At 41.1% G+C, this 20,284-nt stretch overlaps 3 protein-coding genes across 11 annotated transcripts in view; 2 read left to right on the forward strand and 1 right to left on the reverse strand.

Moving 5' to 3' along the window:
- ACSBG1 (acyl-CoA synthetase bubblegum family member 1) overlaps positions 1–5,081 on the forward strand; it is a 34,232-nt gene extending 29,151 nt beyond the window's left edge. For all 7 annotated transcript variants that reach the window (XM_085234010.1, XM_085234013.1, XM_010717336.4 and 4 more), the window contains 3 exons: positions 2,535–2,674; positions 3,257–3,503; positions 4,540–5,081. In XM_085234010.1, coding sequence (XP_085090136.1) covers positions 2,535–2,674; positions 3,257–3,503; positions 4,540–4,616 — 464 coding nt within the window. In that variant the 3' untranslated portion in view covers positions 4,617–5,081. The remainder of the gene's footprint in view (positions 1–2,534; positions 2,675–3,256; positions 3,504–4,539) is intronic.
- Positions 5,082–5,679: 598 nt separating this feature from the next.
- On the reverse strand, positions 5,680–17,860 carry IDH3A (isocitrate dehydrogenase (NAD(+)) 3 catalytic subunit alpha). Of its 3 annotated transcripts, none has more exons than XM_085234021.1 (11): positions 17,690–17,860; positions 16,532–16,570; positions 14,878–14,961; positions 13,480–13,594; positions 12,747–12,934; positions 12,335–12,468; positions 11,654–11,756; positions 11,510–11,574; positions 9,848–9,932; positions 9,226–9,378; positions 5,680–7,334 (listed from the first exon to the last, which is right to left on the reverse strand). In XM_085234021.1, the coding sequence occupies exons 1-11, from the start codon at positions 17,714–17,716 to the stop codon at positions 7,251–7,253; spliced, it is 1,077 nt and encodes a 358-aa protein (XP_085090147.1). In that variant the 5' UTR covers positions 17,717–17,860; the 3' UTR covers positions 5,680–7,250. The 3 variants fall into 3 exon arrangements, with proteins under 3 accessions (XP_085090147.1, XP_085090146.1, XP_003209409.2); XM_085234020.1 differs by having other exon boundaries at positions 16,508–16,570; XM_003209361.3 differs by lacking the exon at positions 17,690–17,860 and having other exon boundaries at positions 16,508–16,615.
- A 189-nt stretch (positions 17,861–18,049) lies between these two features.
- CIB2 (calcium and integrin binding family member 2) overlaps positions 18,050–20,284 on the forward strand; it is a 35,105-nt gene continuing 32,870 nt past the window's right edge. Inside the window, exon 1 of the mRNA XM_003209377.5 lies at positions 18,050–19,009. Coding sequence (XP_003209425.1) covers positions 18,959–19,009 — 51 coding nt within the window. The 5' untranslated portion in view covers positions 18,050–18,958. The remainder of the gene's footprint in view (positions 19,010–20,284) is intronic.

A 20,284-nucleotide genomic window follows, 5' to 3' on the forward strand; every position in this document is an offset into this window, starting at 1 on the left:
TACATTAACCAAACAGAAAGTAAAATAAGCTTTCTGATGAGGAAGCCATGGTGTTCCCCATTCAGGAAAGGTTTCCTTCTAGTTTTTAACAGGTGCAGATACCTCAGTTCCTACAGTGAGGCTGTCCATCTCTCAGACCTTGTTATTATTAATAACAAATAGTATAAAATCATAATGCAGGTTTAGTGTGTCGTCTTTGATTCTAATGATCCTTTAAGCTGTCCAGTCTCCTCCTAGATCTTGCTCAGTTGTCTAAATTGCACACTAGAATGTTTAGTTGTTAACAGCAGGCAACTCTATTATGTAACAGTTATTGCTGTAGGTCAGAGCTAGATTCCTCTGCTTTTTGTGATACATTTACAGAGAATAGTATTGAAATTTGAGAGTACAGGACAATAAACCTAGGTGCTCTTACAGTGCACAGCTTGAAGTCTCACATGAATAAAAGTGGTCATTGGTTACTGAAGTACTTTCTCAAAATACACGCTCATAGAGTGAGATTTGTCATAGATGTGTAAACTTCAGATCTAAAAACTGAGCAACTATCATCATAGAATGTATGATGAATCATTAAGGGGATGACACGAGTGAATGAATTTGTCAGAGAGTAACATGGTGTTAGGCACCAGGACTTAAGTAGGTACTATTAATAGGCTGCACCAGATACAGTTACTTTGATTTTTAATTTGCTTTCTTATCTGATTCAATTTTGCTAAGTTTAGTGGTTAGCACCTCCTAGTCTCCTTCTGCCCTAATGTTTCTAATGTTTATGTTGCACTCACATCTTCATTGACTGCTGAACTAACAAGTGTTGCTCTACTTTCAGGTTAGGAAGACCGTCTGAGATAAAAGAACCACCTGTCCAGTTTATTTTTAGTTTTAATGTCTAACTAAGGTAAATGCAATAAAGGTAGTAAAGGAGCTTCTCTTCTAGTAATTGAAACAGGACTTCTTCCTTTAGTTCCTTTGGTCTTACAAGTTTTATTTTGTTATATTGAGCATGAAACCGTAGAAACTGCTTTCTGATATCTGAGATCCAGAAAAGTTGCGAAGCACAAAGACACTGCTAGAGAAGCCCAGACAGGGAATATCTGTAGGCATGTGCAAAAAGTTATTACAGTGATTACAGTTCTGTTAGCTGTGACAAAGCTGGCATTTCAGACTGAAAAATGAAGTGTCATGGAGCTTGTGAGAAGATCTAGGACAAAAGCTGGATTAAGACAAAAGGAGAGGAAAATAAAAAGATCTCCCAAAAGTTTGGGTACAAAATAACTTTGCTGTATTTTTGTGGTGTGACAGAAGTCTCTTACTCTAGAAACACTATGCATGCTTCCTCAGATGCATGCACTGAGTTAACTAGGGAGATAAATAGCATTCATAACTGTGAAATGAATGGCTACTCCATACCAGAATGCTGAGTATAGATTGGAAGTTATTTCTCATAGTTGCTCTTTATGAAGCAGTAGAGGTGTTAAGGACCAAACGTGTGAGTGCTGAAAGGGTGCCATATTTCCTTGATTACATCTACATTCTTTTACACTGACAAGGGAACCAGGAGGAACCAACCCATTCCTTAATGTATGCAGTAAGATGGATTATTACACACAGGACTGGTCTGCCATTGCTCTGCATTATTTCTTGAAGCATGTTACTGAACTGCTGCCAAGACCATTATTTGAGGGCAGTGAGAAGCCACCAGTGTAATGAAAACAGAATTGAAATTTGCTTAGATAATTCTCAATATCACAATGATTTCAATAATTATACATATTATACTTCAGAATTAATGCATTCAAAAAGAGTTGAATATTCCCTTATCAGTAAAGTTAGTGTCACTATTGTTTACAGACCTTAAAAATATTAAGTTATCAGTCTGTCATTAAATGCATATCATGTCAAAAGTAGGGCAGGAATGACTGCTTCCATCCTGAACTCTGTCTCTCAAATCTCACCTATCCCTCATCATGCTCCTCTTCTGCATTGCTTCTGTGCAGCTTTCCTACACTATTAACTTGTTTTTGTCTGACCCCTCTTGGTGGCTCTGAGAATTAGCTTTGATAGTGATGTTAACCACAAACTGCTTTTTGGTGAGTTAATGGTGTATTAGAGAGCGAATCCTCTATTAGTCTGGAAAAGAAGGTTGTTCAAAGAAAAAGTCCACATTATACAACATGTTGCATGTATACATTGGATATTGCACTACATATATATATATATATATATATGCAGATTGTTAACCTGTTACTGGATTACATGGAAAACATTATGCTATTTAAAACTCACACAGTATGTATGTGGGGGTAAATGTGTTACATGGAGAGAAAAATGAACATTTAAGCACATCCTTGGAAAGAATCAATATCTACAACTGTTATTTTGAAGACAATCAGACAAATAATTTGAAATAAGCTTGCTTCCTTTTGAAAACTATTGTTTTCTGCATATAAAAGTAAGAAAGGTAGAGCCATCCAGGAATTAGCCTGCTCTTTGAAATTAGATTTCAAGTAATAGCCTTTCTTTTTCTTTTGGTCTAGATTTGATTATTACAGCTGGAGGTGAAAATGTGCCTCCCATTCCAATCGAAGATGCTGTTAAAAAAGAGCTCCCAATTGTTAGTAACGCCATGGTGATTGGAGATAAAAAGAAATTTTTGTCCATGTTGCTGACCCTAAAGGTATACCAGTTTTAATACTGATTTCAGTGAAACTACACACCTGTACCCTAACAAAATGAGAAGGATTCTGAACTGTTAGAAGCAAGACCAAGAACTAAATGGGAAGGCTTTATTTCAAGAAAGCAATGTATGGCAACTGCAGGTCAAGTCGTGGTGGTCTGATCTTGTTATGGTTAGGTGATTGGCTAAACATTTTATATTTAAAAGTTCTAACTTCAAACAATGCTTCTGATTCAAGCTATTTACATTATATCACAATAATTCAATGTCCCCCTACAACAATGGACTAATTTGGAAAAGCTGGTAGAAATTTAAGGTTGCTGGACGGACTTTAATTGATGTGTTTTTGTTCTGTTCACATTATCTGCATATAAGCCAGAAATTTTTGCGTTTGGTAGCTATGTAGAAAAAAAGAGTATTGTCATCTCTAGAGATTCCTGCTTTTTCAGGCTTATGGAATGTTTGGGTGTAAATGCTGGGCTGCTTTTATTCTTACCAGACAAGGAGAACCTTATCAAATAATTATTTAATAATGCCTTGTAGGAGTAAGAATTTGATGATTATCTTCATCTGATATTTTAGTGCATCCTGGACCCAGATACATCGGATCCCACTGACATCCTCACTGAACAAGCTAGAGATTTCTGCCAAAAGATCGGCAGTAAAGCCACTACAGTATCAGAGATTGTAGCTACAAAGGATCAGGTGATCTACCAGGCCATTCAGGAGGGAATCAACAAAGTCAACATGAATGCCACTAATAGGGTTCATTGCATTCAAAAATGGATAGTGCTGCCAAGAGACTTCTCTATTTCTGGGGGAGAACTAGGTAAGATTTGCTGTTTTTTTTTTTTAAAGGAGTCTTTCAGTATCTAAAGGGGGGCTGAAAGAAAGAAGGGGACAGACTCTTTAGCAGGGGTTGTTGTGACAGTTCAGTGGGAAATAGTTTCAAACTAAAGGAGGGGAGATTTTTTTGGCTTGGACGTAAGGAAGAAGTTTTTTTTACAATAACAGTGGTGAGGCTCAGGCATAGGTTGCCCACAGAGGTGGTGGATACTCTGTCCATTACCCAAGGTCAGGCTGTGGGGTTCTGAGCACCTGTTAGAGCTGGGAGTGTCCCTGTTCATTGCAGGGAACTCGGATTAGAAGGCCTTTAAGGGTCTCTTCCGACTCAAATGATTCTATGATTTATACTAAAGGTATACACACAGTAGAGGGGCTGCTGATTTGTAAGTATCCAAATACAGTTCTATTTGTCAAATTCTGTATATGATCATTGGATTGAAGGAAGAAAAGTTAAGCAGCGTTTACAGAATACAAAACCTGGACTTTTTGCTATGCACACATGTAGAAGTATGCGGTCATTTAAGCGAGTAAAGCACTGTAGCTAAGTTTGAGATTGCTTTGGGTAATTATGCAATTCTGATTATTTTTTATGCATTAAAGTCTTAACTTCCAGTAATAATTCTGAAAAGTGATCATTAACAGCAATAAAAAAAAAAAAAGAGCACTAAATGAAAGATTGACAGCAGAGCCCAAAGCCATGTTATCTGCTTCTTTGAGTAAATTGGGAATTTACTCAAACTGGGAACAAAGTTTCAAAATCACTAGTCTTTTAATAGAAAAAAATAAAAACAGTAATAGTTAATAATCACCTGCTTATTTAGCTGCTTTTGAAGTGCTAATGATTACGCAAAGGCAGTCATGTGCCACAACTGCTTCTCACTTTTGGCAGATATCTAAACTAATGAAGTAGGTGTTCTTCCAAACAAAGGCTCTGTAGCAGAAAATCCAAAACCAAAGCTTAAACAGGGTAGGAATTCTTGTTTCTGTTTCTGCTTTTGTGATTAACTCCTTCTCCTAAGGTCCCACCATGAAGTTAAAACGGCTCACTGTGCTTCAGAAATACAAAAATGAAGTGGACTCCTTCTATGAAGAGTAAGAAGCCTTTCATCGGAGCAGTAAGAAAGATCTGTAGGCTACAGGAAGTATTTTCCTAATCAAAATCATTAAGGAAAACTTATGCTTGTTTTTATTTTGTAGTCTGTGGAATCATGCACTAGAAAACTGCTATGTTAATTTAGATATTCCCAATACTCACTTGATAGTTTGTCCTGTTCTGTACAGCGTGCCCATTTTATAATATGTATTTTACATTATGCCCTAAATGAGAGAGATTAATGATATCCTCATAGGTTGTGTGAAGTGAGTATCAGTTCTCTAAAGTGAAACAGAACAGTGATCTGCCCTTATAATTTGTTTGTTCTGCAGGAGGTTGCCTGGAACTTATGTGGTAAATGAGTAGTTAGCAGTACCTGTTTAGTAAAATAGTTATACCACTCTGGATATAAAGCTGATTAGTTTTTAAAATAACAATAATAAAAAATCCAAGGCCTGTTTTCTTTCATCCTAGGGAAAAGTGTATTTCTGTTCACTAGCTCTGCATTTTGGAGCCCTCTTCCGCTTCTAGACTTCAGAGACTTTTCTGAAAGCAGCAGGTCATCATTTTTTAAATCCACGTTGAAGTAAGCATTATAATTTCTCCTAAAACCAAACACTCACAGTTGGCAAAACAGTTCCTGAAAATGGAAAGATACAAAGTAGGTAATATGGGAGCTCTCACCTTAAAGCATAATTAACACATTTTTAAGTAAAAGTATTGCAACTCTACTTGCATGTTTCAATACTGATGGTGTACTAATGCTGACAAATGGGAGCATTTCTTCTTTCCCTTAGAAAATATAAATCATGTTATATGAAGGGTTAAAAGGGCTGCTGATAGTTCAGTCGGTGGCAGAGAGTTATAATGGATAACAACTAGAGAGTCTGCAGCCATCTTTCTTGATTTAAAACCAACTAACCATGCAGAGCAGAATATTGTTTCAGTGAAAGTTTCACCATCAATCTTAAACATCCTATAAACTTAAAAGTTTATTGCAAGTATCAGCAATCAGCTTAATGCATCAGACAAAGTAGGAGCCTGGGATTATCAAGACAACAAGCAGTAGGACTTCAAAAAGTTTATTTTTTTCCCCGTTTTGTGCGTAATGGTACTGCAGAAGGTTTTAAGATTAATCTAGAGGAAACAAGGAAGCAGCAGCTTGTAAAACACAGAAGGAAATAATACCCTATTCACCAAAAGCAGAGAGCACAAGAAATAAAGCTTACTGTCCTTCCTCCAACATGTTGTTAGGCTATACAAAACAGCTGGGTTGCTTACTTCATAGAGTTCTGCTAGAAGACATTATTCAAAATAGTTTTGATTCTGAAATAACAAGCCTGAACAGCCTCACTAGAAAGTAACTAAGAGGCGTAACACCTATAAATACAATTAAGCTTTAAGACATCTGGCTCTGGCAGTAGGTATAAAACTCGTGGCTAACACAAGTTTACAAACGTGCATTTTCTTGAAGGATATACTAAAAGGAGCATACCCTTAAGAAATCCAGGTCAGAATGGCCCATGATTACCTGTATGTGATGAAGAAGGAAGGGGAAAAAAACCAGGTGCTTTGGTGCTTACTAGGCTTAAGAAGCAGGAGAAGAAAGAAGTCTCTGATCCCTTGAATAGGGATGAAATGTATTTCTGGAACATAGGCACCAGAGCCAGACCTTCAATCTGTCTTCATTCCATTAGGACTAGTCTTTTACATTCAGAGTTTATAGAATAAAATCACTAGTCAGGGCAGTGAGACACACTAAGCAGGCTTCATAAAAACAAAGTATAACACAAAAAGCAATCCAGCAGAAGCCATGAAATATTTTGTATAAACTGGTGAAGTTAATAACTTCCCATCATAATACAGAGCAGGAATGAGTTTTTCTAATTTACTCGCGTTACAACTCTCTTGTAAATTAAGCTGTGTTTCAGAAAGGAAAACTTGTAAGAACTATTTTGATACAGATTTGAAAAATACCTTTGTTAATATCAGTTCTCACATCTAGCTGGTTTGATGTCTTTTTTTTTTCTCCCTATACATAAACAGATTAAATCTCTAAGATTTTGCAATTTTTTTGCATGCCCTTTGAAGACAAAGCTGTATTTCATCAATCAACAGACACCTAGAAGTGTTCCTTCATTGCTTTTAACACAAAATTGCTATTTGAAATTAGTTTATACCCGTTTCTTTTTATAATGTTTGTCTTGTGCTCTTGTTAGGCCAAAAGCCTGTCCTTTAAATTTCAGTAAGACTAATAACATAGCTCTAAGCATTAAGGTGCTGTAGCAATTCACTAGTTCTGGTTATGTTATATTCACATAATTTTTCTTTGTGAAAAATAAAAACCATCTAGTTGAAACAGCAAATGGTACAGTTACAGTGGCAAAAAAATACTTATTTTACATAAAAATGCTTACCAGGTAGAAACAAATAAATAAGACAGAGCACTTAAAGTCCACTGAAAGCAGGCACAAGCATCATCTGTAGCCATGGGGACTAAATTTATTAATGAAGAGGCCTTCCCTATAAAGTTTGCTCTCTTAGGAGATGAGCAAAATATATGCATATAGACACCAGGTTACATACTGTATGTTTGTGATGCATCTTTTCAGAGTTAATACGAATCAAATGAGAAGTTTAGTCTGTGTCCCGTACTCTGCTGCAGATCTCTTCTGTGAACTCTGAACACTTGGCATTACCTCCCAAGTCTTTTGTCAAAGCCTGAAGGAAGAAAAAATGCTATCATTGTAATGTTTAATGGAGCCAGTTATACCACTGCTGTGGTATACTATCCAATACTGATACAGTATTGGATATAGGTGAGAAGGAATACATCAAGTCTGAGTTTCTCTGCTTTCTACATCGCCTTCATCAACAGCAACAATACAAACTGAGGCAGGTAGGGAAAAATGAATAGGAGCATTGAGCATTGTTATCTGAGTGTTCAGATCTCAGTGAGATTTTATCTTTTAAGTACCTCCAGCAGTGAATTTGGACAAAGCTATCCAAAGTCCCTTGGCCATTTCATAATGTACTTAAGAGTTATGGACTTAAGTCTTCCCTAAGAAGTCTGTCCTTTGGAAGTAAAATTCATACATGATGGCTCAGTACAATGTCAACTAATTAAGAGAGTGTCATTCAGTAATGCTTTGGGTATATGTTTTATAAAGGAAGCCCACAAAGGAAAAGCACACACACAGCTCTTGAAATGCTGCATCTTAACGGTTGTCCAAGTTTGCTTAGTTGAGTTAAGGGATTGAAAAACAGGTAGTTAAACTTTCTTTATCAAGTACATCTCCTCTCTGGTAGCATGAAGACAGTAAAATGAAAGTAAATTGAAGTAGTCAATGTTGTTTGCCCAAACTTAGACAGATTAAGAAGTTTTGAGAGGTAATTTAAAAATTATTAGCGTTCTCCTTTTATCACATCCATGCAGATCTTAAATGGCTTGGGGCAGGGACGAAGGAAAGAAAGGGCAAGCATGAAAGGCGATATAGGTTACAATTTTAGGAACTTGTCATTTTTAAGCGCATTATGCTTTTTTCAATTTGAAAAGATTCTCTCCCTTGTGAGCGTGTAATCACAACACAGTAAGCAACTAGTAAACAAGTAGCCATATCACGCAACTTGTGCTGTTATCTTCTGTAGAATTACTAACCTGCAGATGGAAGATTTCATTTCCAGAGCAGTAAATGGGAACTGTACAGAAGCATCTCTCTATTCACTTGTAAGTTTAGTGGTTTGTTTGTTTGTTTTTTAAACTGGCTCCTACACACAGCAAGATAGCTGTAAGCAGACCACTTACGAAATGATGATAGTTTTTTACTTAAGCATGCTTGTTCTTTTTAATTACAAAGCAGCTTTGTATGCCTGTGCCCCAGATAATCACAGCAGCTAAACGCTAATTTTCCTTAAGGGCAATCTTTGGAATCTTTCCAATTATATTTTGGAAAGGTGCACCCAACTATTTTAACTTCCACCAGCAGTATTACAAGCAGAAATTCAGGTCAGGTTTGAGAGCACAGCTCCTTCCCCCGCACCAATACTATCTGAGTCTTGAACCTGCAGGCAGGTACACCTGCATAGAGAAAAAGTAAACACTGGATATCATTTTGCCCATAACTTATTTTGTGATTAAAAAGGAGCTGAGGTAAATAGAAGGAAAGAATAAAAGAAGTGACCTGAAAACAGGAGCAGAAGTATTAAGAGTCAGAACTGAGATGAATGATTAAGCCTGCATAAGGCAAATAATTGTCCTTTGCTCTAAGGTCTAGATTTAAATGTTAATGCACTATAAACTTCACAAGGGAAATACCACTATTTACTCAGATCTCTAATCCCTTTCATGGAAAACAGATTTGCAGTTCTAGCTTTTAGAGCTGTGGAAACCGAGACAGGAGGAGAGCTACAGAGCATCCCTGTTGCTGAAGAGGGCAAACTTAATACCACCAGAGGTAACATAACAACAATCACAGAACAGCAGCAGTACTGCTGTGATTCAGGCCAGTGAAGCAAGGTATCTTTTGTTTTAGCGTTAACATTCTAAGTTAGTTTTTGTTACAACAGGGTATCATTTGAATCAATTTTATGTATTTGCATGCTCTTATATTACCTTTCCATCTTTAATTGTATCAAAGCAAGCTGTCTCAATTTTTGTGGCATGCTTGTGTAGTCCCATATGACGCAGCATCATTACAGCACTCAGGAGAAGAGCAGTTGGATTTGCCAAGTCTTTTCCTGCAATATCAGGTGCTGTTCCATGAACCTAGAAAGAAAAATGGACCTGTCTGTTACAAAGTTAATATGGTGATTAACAGAGGACATTTGAAACATAATCCTCACACACAAGCATGCTGAAATGGAACTTACTTCACGGGGATATGTTTAATGGAAAGAGGATTGGAAAGAGTGGAACAATTCAGTCCAAAGGCATTAGAAAAGGGGAACTAGTTCAGTTAGTATCTCTCAGTTGTGCCTCTTAAGTTCTATTTCATGAAGTGTTTAAGAAAGAGGGTGAAAATGCCAATAAAAACACATGCAAAAACTTACGTGTAACACAAGCTTTATTCTTTTAGTAAAACTTCAAAATCTTAGCAGTAAAACATAGCTTTACAGAGAACCTACTTTTTAATAGCTACATTGTGCATCTTGGACAAGCTTTTAGATTCTCGAGTGGAGATAAAGTAGTTATTACTAATAGTTGATCAATTTGAATCTTGATTAAGAAGACTTACCGATTCAAAAATTGCAACTCCGTTAGCACCAATATTTCCACTTGGTGTTACTCCAAGCCCACCAATCAATCCAGCACACAAGTCACTGGAAAAAAAAAATTCTTATGTTTTTCCATGTAGTTGCCTCTCAGAGCTGTATTAAATTATCTTTGTTTCTCATTTTACTGCAACAGTAACCTACTCTAACTACCAACAAGAATAACACTGAGAAAGAACAGATGCTGTTAGCCACTTACACTGCTGGAACATCTGAGAATCTGCAGAACTAGTAGCAAGAGCCATTTCGATAGAGAGAAATGAAAAGGAGATTCCATACAATATCGTAATTAAGACACAGGCACAAGAGAAGCTACTCTAAGTACAGAATACCTTCAGAAGTGTCAAGAACTCGCCATAATTCAGACATGAAGTACCCTATATATATTTAAGTCTTATTTCCCTTGAAAAGGCCACACAACCCTTTTTGGTATATAAAATCCTTCTAAAAATCATGGAAAAAATTTGCTCAGGTGAAAGAATTCCTGGTTAAAGTTAGTGTATGTGACTTCAGGGACATTCTGAGTGGCACAACACTGGCTTTACTCCTCTCTTTCGTGAACAGCCCTTAAGTCATAATTCTGACCTCAGTGGATGATCAGACATCAGGAATTTGCATTTGGTTTCCTTGAAAATAAACATGGAGAAAGACAAATGAACTGTGCCCACAGTTTTCATATTGTCCTCTCAAAGCTGAAAGAACTGATAAAGCTCTCACATCTACATTTTGTAGCCTACCATTTCATTGTCTACAAGTTAGCTAACAGAGGACTAAAAAGCAGAAAGGAGGAGTTTGTGCAACAATCTTTTAAGTTAAATTGTTGTAATTGTTTGGGAAAGAAAATGGATACTCTTAAACTTTTCACTTAAGATATTCAGTGCTTCAGAGTAGAAATTTCTTCTGCATCTACTGAGGCCAAGAGACCTCCCTGGCGTTGTGCTCACACTTGAACAAAACATAGTGAGTGAGGCTCCCCAGTGACAAGAGTGCCCTTCTTCAAAAGATGACTCAAATTTATTGGAGCCTCCTTGAAGTATGAAAGCCTGCTGAAGGACTCTGCCTTTAGGACATCGGGTTGGCTATAGCACATTTTTTTCCAAATAGGAAATTTAATCCCAAGGTGAAAAAAATATAATACAAAACGCAAACAATGGGAGGACATTGAGAGGTTATACATTTCAATCTTCAGAATCATTTAACTATATGGCTAGTTCACTCTAAATGTGTTGGTTCCACAGTCATCTTACTCTATTTCAGTGCTGACAAGTGGCAAGTTTTTCCCCCATTATCAATCCAAGCACTCTGTATTACAATTGGAGCCATTAACTTCTTCACACTTCTGGAATAATTCATCCTCCACCCAGCCCTATTGGAATAACACTCATAGCCTCCACCAGCAAAAACTCCCTTTTACTAAGAGGAACGTTCTCATCATAATTTCTCTCCCAACAACATATGGATAGTGTTATAATACCATTGTTTCTTATCATTCTGAGAGTCTGATTTGTGTTTTAAGCTCTGGAGGGAGAAAATGGTCGTTCATCTGGCTAGCATGTAACCTGAATAATATCTGGAAACTAACAGTGTTACACATGCTGGGCTAGTTAAAATTGAGATCTCCATACCTGAGGATGTCACCGTACAAGTTAGGCATAACAAGCACATCAAATTGTGAAGGATCCTGAACCATCTAGAAAGAAGTATATTTTCATTAAGTTTAAGACTGTAAACTGAAAAAATAACCACAACTAAAACAAATAGATACTCACATTCAGACACACAGTATCCAGATACATTTCATTAAATTTAATATCTTTACAGTTTTCTGCTGCTTCCCTGCATTTTCTCAAGAAAAGCCCATCAGACATTCTCCTGCAATTAAGTGAAAGAATACTGCAGTTATTGTAAAGCAAGATATTCAGATAAAGAGAACTGCGTGCAACAGGATTAAATAGCAAAAAAATAGTAGACTGCAAGAACCTAATTACAACCATTAATCCTTTGTGTAAATATTTTAATAGAAAGCTATGTCTTTTAAATTTACTCCTAAGATGTTCCAGGAATTAATGCATGATGGTTAAACTACGGCTCCCAACTGGCTCCCTCCTTTACTGAAGTAAATTTACTGAGTTTATGCAGGTGATGATGCAAACTATCACACACAGTGTGGATCAGTTACCAGTGGAGTGTTTTGGCAGCTGTAGAAGACATCAGCTATTTTTCCTAGGTTAAGATTATTCTTAAACTAAGAGTTTTTGGAAGAAAGTCACAGCACTACCACAGAGTTAGTAAGAGAAGCACGCAGTGACTGCAGCCCTGCCAAGACAAGGTCAGTGTTGTCCATGTTACTCCCATTAGCATTCACACATCAGACATCTGAAGAAAATTGAAAAACAATTTATAATTAAAAGTATAGTACCACTTGTTCTTCAAAAGAAATGTCAACATACATAATGTTTGCCTTGTGCACAGCAGTAACATGGCTTCTCTGATTATTTCTAGCATACTCAAAAGCAAATTCTGCAATGCGCTTGCTAGCTTCCTCTGTGATTAGCTTGATGCTTTGCACAACGCCTTCAACAATCTGAAAGACAACAGTAGCATTACTAGTAGAAGTGGAAGTCTATTGGTGCAAATCAATAGTTTTGAACAACGTTCTGAACTACAAAATCACAGAGTTCTGAGTGAGGCAGTCTCCACAACACACACTACAATATAGGACCTTTTTTTTGTGGGGAATGAACTTAAAATCCAACAAACAAAAAATCCCACTGCTCTGCCTCTCAGTACCAAGCAACTGAGATGAGCAAAGTTCTTGTTAACAAGACCCAGAAACTGCCAAAAACACTCCCAGCAACTTACCACGTGCTCAATTCCACTGTATTCACCCTCTGTGTTCTCTCGTATTGTGACAATATTTACGTCTGTGTAAGGGGTTTTGTAGCCCTCAATAGAGACACAGGGACGTACGTTTGCATAGAGGTCAAAAGTTTTACGCAGCAGCAGATTCATCGATGGATGTCCTGCAGCAATTGGGGTTTTTAAAGGCCCTGAAGGAAAAAGAAATAATAGAGATGATAAAAACCACGGCATAAATATCACAATTGAAGCACCAGGTGGCGCTGTGAGAGAGGAACTGCAAGTTCTTATGTAACCCCAATGGTAAATGCCGCGGGAATTCTCCGTGCCCTCAGGAATACCACGCAGTGATATTCATCAGCTGTTCCAGGGCCAAATTGCTGCCTTCATTTTACGTGGAATGGGAGTTTATCAGTGCAAACAACATATGAAGATACTGTTCATTGGGAACTTAGCTATCACACACTCAGTGTATCAACTGCCTTGGAAAAGCATACTGTATCAAATCTGATACAGTTCTGATCAAAGCTGATATTTAGTAACATATTTCCTAAACATCAATGACAGTTACAGCTTTGACACAAATGACAGAGATTGCAAAGATCACAGAAGATTTCTTAATAGGCTGTCCTCCATAATTTGCCATCTTTTTGTGATACTGAGGAAGGAGTTTGGGTTCAAATCAAAGTCCCTGTAAAAAATGATATTTAATGTCAATATATTAACCCCAACATACCTTTTAATCCCATTTTGTTTTTATCCATGGATTCTTTGGCATCTGGAGGTATCATCCACTTTCCTCCTGGTCCTTGGATAGCTGTAACATTCCTTTCTTCCCACTGAATAGGAACCTAAATACATTTGCTCTGTGTTAACTTCAGTCTCATGGCTTTTGCTCTCAGTTTTAACTCCTCTTTCACAAAAAGAGATTAGGTTTGAGCCTTCCTAAACATCTTTCCTCTGATGAGTGACAGTAAATATGAGATGCTTGAAGTTGAACATAAAGGTGACTTTTAAAATGTAAATAATTGAAAACAAAATGGTATGAGCAATATTATACCAGCACAAAGTTAAGCACCACAAGACACTTCTCTAGCCATGACATACAGACAGCATTAGGATTGTGTTTACACACTGCTTTCTTGCACCTGCTACAGCTGTCACATTCCTCCTGACAAGAGACATTTAAAAACTGAACTCATTGAGAACTGATCTTCCAAACTGCATGGAAGAGAGTGCACAGCAGATCCTCCTGTTATCTGAATGGAAATCTACACATGTCCTGCAGCGCTTTCTGGATTTGCATTCACTACCCCTTGTCCATCAGGAAGAGCCACAATGAAAAGATTTAAGGCTGTTCATAAGCACATGGAACGAGTCCAAGCATAATGTAATAGCAAAATGCCCTATAAAACAAATAAATCAGAGTAAGTACTGCAAATATACACTTCTGTGCAAAGGTTTTACCTCACTGCACCTCCTGCCTGTCTCCCCAGGCACAGACAAAGCTATTACAAGGCTTCTCTTTGATTACATAGGAACTGCACCTTTTACAAATCTAAGTTGGACAGTTGTAAGATAAAATGAATATGCTTTGATACTGTTACTGAAGGGGAACAATTTGACAATAATTCTTCCTGAAGAACTACATTTTCTTCTAAGCAAACTGGACACATTCTTGTGAACTTCCTTGGATATGCTGAAACACAGTCCTCTTTGGACAGATGTAGTTCTCACATCACATAGATGAATGTGATACAACAGAATAATTGCCATTAGGTTTCTAACAATAAGGCAGTCCCCTTCACATGTGCTTTGATCTGCACTGAGGAGTCAGTGTGGATGAAAGAACATTTTTCTTTCGGTCACTCAGGATAGCTGTGTCAACCAGATGGCTCACATGATACACTGAGTTGACATTTCCAGCACTTAAATGCAGCATTTACTCTCAACTCATTACTCTTCTCCAGCTCAGACACTGCTGTGATATTGCAATCCTGTCTTTTAATATTGGAAGCTTCTGACTCTTTGTATTGCCAACAAGTTTCAGCAGCTTAAACACGACTTGTAACTAGTTAACATTTGTTGTTGTACTTAAAGCTACAATGCTCACAGCAAGACAAATGTGACTTACTTTGGCAGCATCAAAGATCTTCATGACAGCAGCAGAAATCTCCGGTCCTATGCCATCTCCTGGGATTAAAGTCACTGTTTGTACCTAAGTAAGGAAGCATCAGTAGTAAAAGGAATGAATGCTGTGTTTCACGTAGGAAACATTCTCATGTGTTGCAGGAACCAAGTAACTACTAGAAAAGAAAGTTTGAGTTACCAAAAATCACTGTGAAGAACAGCAGCAGTGGACAGAAGCAAGAGTGACTAGCTTGCTTTCAAAGGGAGGTGCAAACATTTTGAGACAACTGTCTAAAAATCTGCTTACTATTTTTGTTTCAAATAACATGTTTAACCTGAACAGCAGGTTCCTGCTCAGTGCTTCTTGAAATAAGTGATCTCAGAATGCTTTCTTCGTGAAAAATAGAGAGGAGGCAATACTACCTACTTACAGCTCTGTTTCCATACATCTCCCATATTATCTGCATGCTGTGTAATACTGACCCGCACTAGAAAAGATTTAAATTATGAAAAGCTTAAAAAAACAAACAACCAAAAGAAACCACCAACTCTATCTTAACTTCTCAAAAGGTTCTCAAAGAAATCTCAGGCCAATTTTTCATAATTATTATGATTATTTTCTTTCTGTAACATTCTCAATCTTCTCTCTTTTATCATCCCCACATGACCTAAACTGCACAGCCCAGGGTCACTGGACAGCAGGGAAGGAAGCTGCCTGTTGTACAAGAACAGGCATACAGCACTACTTGCCAAACCCCAATTACAATCAAGTGACGAAATGTGTGCCCAGCCTTCTCCCATGGGAATGCTCAGGATTTTAGTGTATCTTAACTGTTTTGTTTCCACTAATCAGAGCCAAAGAATTTTACTGTGCAAAGCTAAAGAAGCAGAGCTTCAGATAAGAGATCACAGCTACTAAGCAAGCAGGCAACCAATGGAATACAGGATTGGTTCCTGCTCCACAGCACAGCAGGACCTGCAGCAGAGAAGGTTCCACCTGATACAGTAAAATGAGGTACAAGCAGATCAGGAGGAGCCTTGCTTACATCTTCTTGTGCTGTGTAAGACACAACCTTCACTTCAGTTTGTCTCCACTAGTAGTTTTACATAACTTAGAATTAAAAACCACAACTCTTCCTTAAGTCCTGCCTAAGGGTACATGCAGCAGTGCTGAGCTCTACTTCCACCACTGCAGTTTTCAAGGCCACCTTCACTGAAGAAATGCCTGCAGGGACCTCAAGCACACACAGTGCTAAAGCACCTACACCAGTGCTTGAAATACGTTAAAGAGGGCCGTGAAAAGGCAGAACCATAGCTGTGAGGTACTCTAAAAGCAGCAGGATTTAAAGTAAATCTATTGCATAGCAGAATGTCTGCAAAAGAAAGAGGATGAGAAGCTTCTCAACAATCTCATTTGTCCATATTTGTCCATTTCAGAATGGGCAGAAGTTTCAGAAGCTTATGTCCATGTTTTGTGACAAGTAATCATTCCACATCTTAAGCCTTTTTATTAGCAAAATCACTAACCAGTGTAAATCCAGCTTGGCATTAAAAGCATGAACGTTCAGTTATTCAGGCCTTATCTTTTTCTTGAGAAACTTCTTAAATGAAAAAAATATGACTATCATACTCACAGCACTACTAAAACTTCTGGTCACCTGTTTTTGGTTTTTGAAAGCACCTAGCAGTCGAGAAACCTGCAGGAACATAAAACAAAAAGATGCCATCTTATTACACCAATGGACCTTCAAACAGTTCAATGCTGCAGCAATCACACTTTTAAAATGGTATCCCTTCAAGTTTCCTGCTTTAAACCAGGGCACAAATTAAAATGAAACAGAGTAACCATGGCTTTGCCAAGCTGCTGGGGAGCTGCTGTGTGATACCTCCGGGATATTCTTAGCACAAGGTGAGCTGAGGACAGCCGCTCCCTGGCCACACAGCAGCCCCAGCAGCAACTCCGGCTGAGGAGAAAAGCAAAGTGAGATGTTTGTTCCCCTACCAGCTGCCCGGGCAGCACATCTGCACCTTTCAGGACATGTTTGCAAAGCTGAGTCCCACCGTGGGAGCTCTCCCATTGGAACCGGGGTGCACTTTGTTCTCGCCTTTATTTATGTCTGTACGTTCAGGGCCGCAGCTCTCCGTGCACTGGGCAGGTTTTAAAAACCCAAGGGTGTAGGAAAGGCAGAAATCAGCACTGCAATGTGGAGCCCAGCCCGCACAGCACCGGCACAGAATGACCTCTCCTGCGCTCGGGGCGTCCCGCCATGCCGGGGAGCTGCGATCTCCGTCTTTCAGCAGCGCACACCGTAAGCGGGGCTGTGGGCACTGACGGCTCCGGGCAGGAAGGACAGCTCGCCGCGTCCGCTCCGAGGAACGCCGCGATGGCAGAGCCGCGCACGGCTCCTCGCCTCCCAAGGTCATCGCCACGGCTGGGGCGCGCGCCGCCGGGAACCCCGCGCTCGGGGCAGCGCCGCAGCGGGAGACGCGGGCCGGGACCGCGGGTAGGGACCGCCAGCCGAGCGCGCTGCGGCGGACCCGTGGATGGCCGCGGCCTCCCCGAGCCGCTCGGGATCGGCGCGTCGCGAAGGCCCCGCGGCAGGCCCGTACGATCGGGTCTTCCCCGCGGAAGCCCCGCAACGACGGACAGACGGCGAATCCCGCGGCGAGAGGCACCGCCACGACGGGAGGGCCGCGCCCCGCTCCGAGGCGGCCCCGAGCTCCGCACGCGGCACCGCGGCTCCAAGGTCACGCGCCCAGCGCGGCACCTGGATCCCGGGAAGGAACGGCGCCGCACCGCACCGCGCCGCACCTACCGCGGGCATCCACGCGGCCGCGGCCATGGCGCGCCCGGAGCTCCTCCGACCCCGCAACGTCCGCAGTCACCGACGGACCGGAACCGGCGCCGAGCGGCCGCGCGCTACCGCCCCGCCCCCGGGAGGCGGCCGCTGCCGCGCCTCGCGCTGCGCTGACGGCTCCGCCCCGCGCTTTGCTGTGAGGTCCGCGCTCCCGATCTCCGTGCCCGCGCCGTCGGACGGGCTACGTCAGCGCAGCGGTCCCGGCAGCGAGGAATGCTACTCCGCCGGTGTGTGTGTGACAGCCGCTGTCCGTGTGACTGACACTAGTGTCCCTGTGACCGACAGCCGCTGCCGCGCGAGGCCGCGGAAGGGGGCCGTAGGGCTGCGTCCGACCCCTCGGCACGGCTGCGCATGCGCCATTTTCTCCACGGAGTGAGCAGAGCTTTCAGGCGTGCATGCGCCGTGCTTTGTGGCGCGCGTTTCGCGCCGAGTCCCGTTAGTCGCTAAGCGGGGATGCGGCGCTCGGTTCGCGCTGCTCGGGGCGGGGTGTGAACTCAGCCTGCAGCGCTCTGCCCGGCACGTAATTGGGTGTGAAGCGATGAAAGCCGGTACCGATAACGTTAGGGTTAGAGCCTGGCTGTGTACACAGAAAAGCATCGATCTGTTGCAATTACTTATGCCAGGAGTAAATGTTGCTTAACGCTCAGCCGTTGAATTAAAACAACAAATGCAAACGGGGCAGGTGAAGGAGCGCGAGCCGGAAGGTTGGGCTCAGCCTACAGCGGCGCGGCGTGCCTGAGTTCGCTCGTGCTGTGCACGCGTCTCTTCGGCGCTCTTTTGCTCACTCGCTCGCTCTGCGCGTGTGCGCAGCAGCGCTGCGGTGCCGGGCGCTGCAGGGGCCGCCAGGCGGCGCTGCGAGGCGGCGGCGCTGCGCGGGGCGCGCTGAAGCACGGAGCGGAGCGGCTGCGAAGCCGTCCCTAACCGTACAGCCCTGCGCGTTAGGAGTCGTGAGAGCTCTGTGTGGAGAAGCATCTGAAATACGGAGAGAATGGCGTCGCTGCCTTCGCATGCCACCTGCCTGTGACTGCAGCGCCTGCCTCCTAGGTGCGCTCGAGTGAAAGGTTTTCCAGTCCTGCTTCCCTCCGCAGCCCAAAGCATTTCAATGCAGGCTTCGCGATTCTGCCGGCGCGTTCGCAGGGAATCCGTGCTCTAAATGCCCGCCGCACAGAGCAGCCCGGCTGCTTCCTATGGGATGCATCTGCATAAAGGAAGAATTCTTCTTCTAAGATGGGTAATAAGCAGACAATATTCACTGATGAGCAGCTGGATGCCTACCAGGTAAGATAGCTCGGGTGCCTTGTGTTAGAAGGGTGGGAGTCAGATCCCTCAGATCCCTCGCGTCTGGGCTAGGAAACAGCCTAACGTTCGTGGCCGGCTTGGGAAGGGCACTTTTCTTCTGTAATCATTTTACTGAGCGTTTCCTAAAGAAGGGAAAGTGTATCAATAACCTTTTTATAACCCGTGCTAACTTCTCTGTCAGTAGGGGCGAAAAAAATAGGATGTGTCTAGGTCTATGCCTAATTTCACTTCTGATAGTAAATCATAGCAATATGCTTGCTGTAAATCCAAAATAGATAGTGCTTTTATCCACTCCTGAGTGGTAATTTCTTTTTCTTACCAGAAGATGTACTCATTTAATGCCTTACGGATATTTTATTGGTGGTACTTTATTTGTGGCAGTCACACCAGCTGCATTTTCCATGCTCCAGGTGATGAATGATTTCCAGTCTTATCCACATTTTAGCATACCCCAGACCTTACTGAGATGGTTTGAGGGATGCCGTCTGCACTGTGTACACCTAGAACGAGTTTCTGAAAACCCAAGTTGGGCAGCAGATGAAATAGAAGTCTGCTGGAGAAGGAGGCAGGCGAATGCCTGCTACAAGGTGCAGGCAGGGCTGCTTGCATTGCTCTGTTCTGTGAAGTGATGAATACAGGCAGAATTAACAGTTTGAGAAGTCAGCGTTTAATTTCTCCCGGTAAGCAAGGGACATCAGGGCACACAAAAGTAAAACTCTTTATGTTTGCCTTCCTGAACCTTTACTTCTATCCCTGAATTAGAAACTGTGATTTTAAATACTAATTATTATTATTATTATTTCTGCAGTTAGTGCTACCATGGGCTTTTCACAGGTGTGAAAAGATTTATCCAGATGGAGTCGGTCTGGGGGTGTGTGCTGAGTGTGCTATGAAATGTTGTCCAGGGGCGACAATAAGCATACATTAAATTCTTATGAAATTCCATATGAAGTTCTTATTAAATTCCTAATCCTCTTGGTAGCAGGGATTCATACATGTGCTGTTCTTGCTATCATTGTATGAAACATGAAAATGGAGCTGCTTTAATTTCCACTCTGTCGCATATCTCACCCTCACCAGCAGTCCATCACTGTAATTTGTTAGTCCAAGGCACTGGTCTTAGGCTTGGCTGTCAAAGATCCTCAAAGGCTATTTTTTACATCCTTGCTAGATAGGCAAAAGGGGAATCACAGACCTGTGAAACACTACTGTCTGTCTTCCTTCTATCTTCAAAAGTGAACACAGAACAGAGCC

This window comes from Meleagris gallopavo, chromosome 12 (assembly GCF_905368555.1).
Source record: "Meleagris gallopavo chromosome 12, MGAL_WU_HG_1.1, whole genome shotgun sequence".
Taxonomy (NCBI): Eukaryota; Metazoa; Chordata; class Aves; order Galliformes; family Phasianidae; genus Meleagris; species Meleagris gallopavo.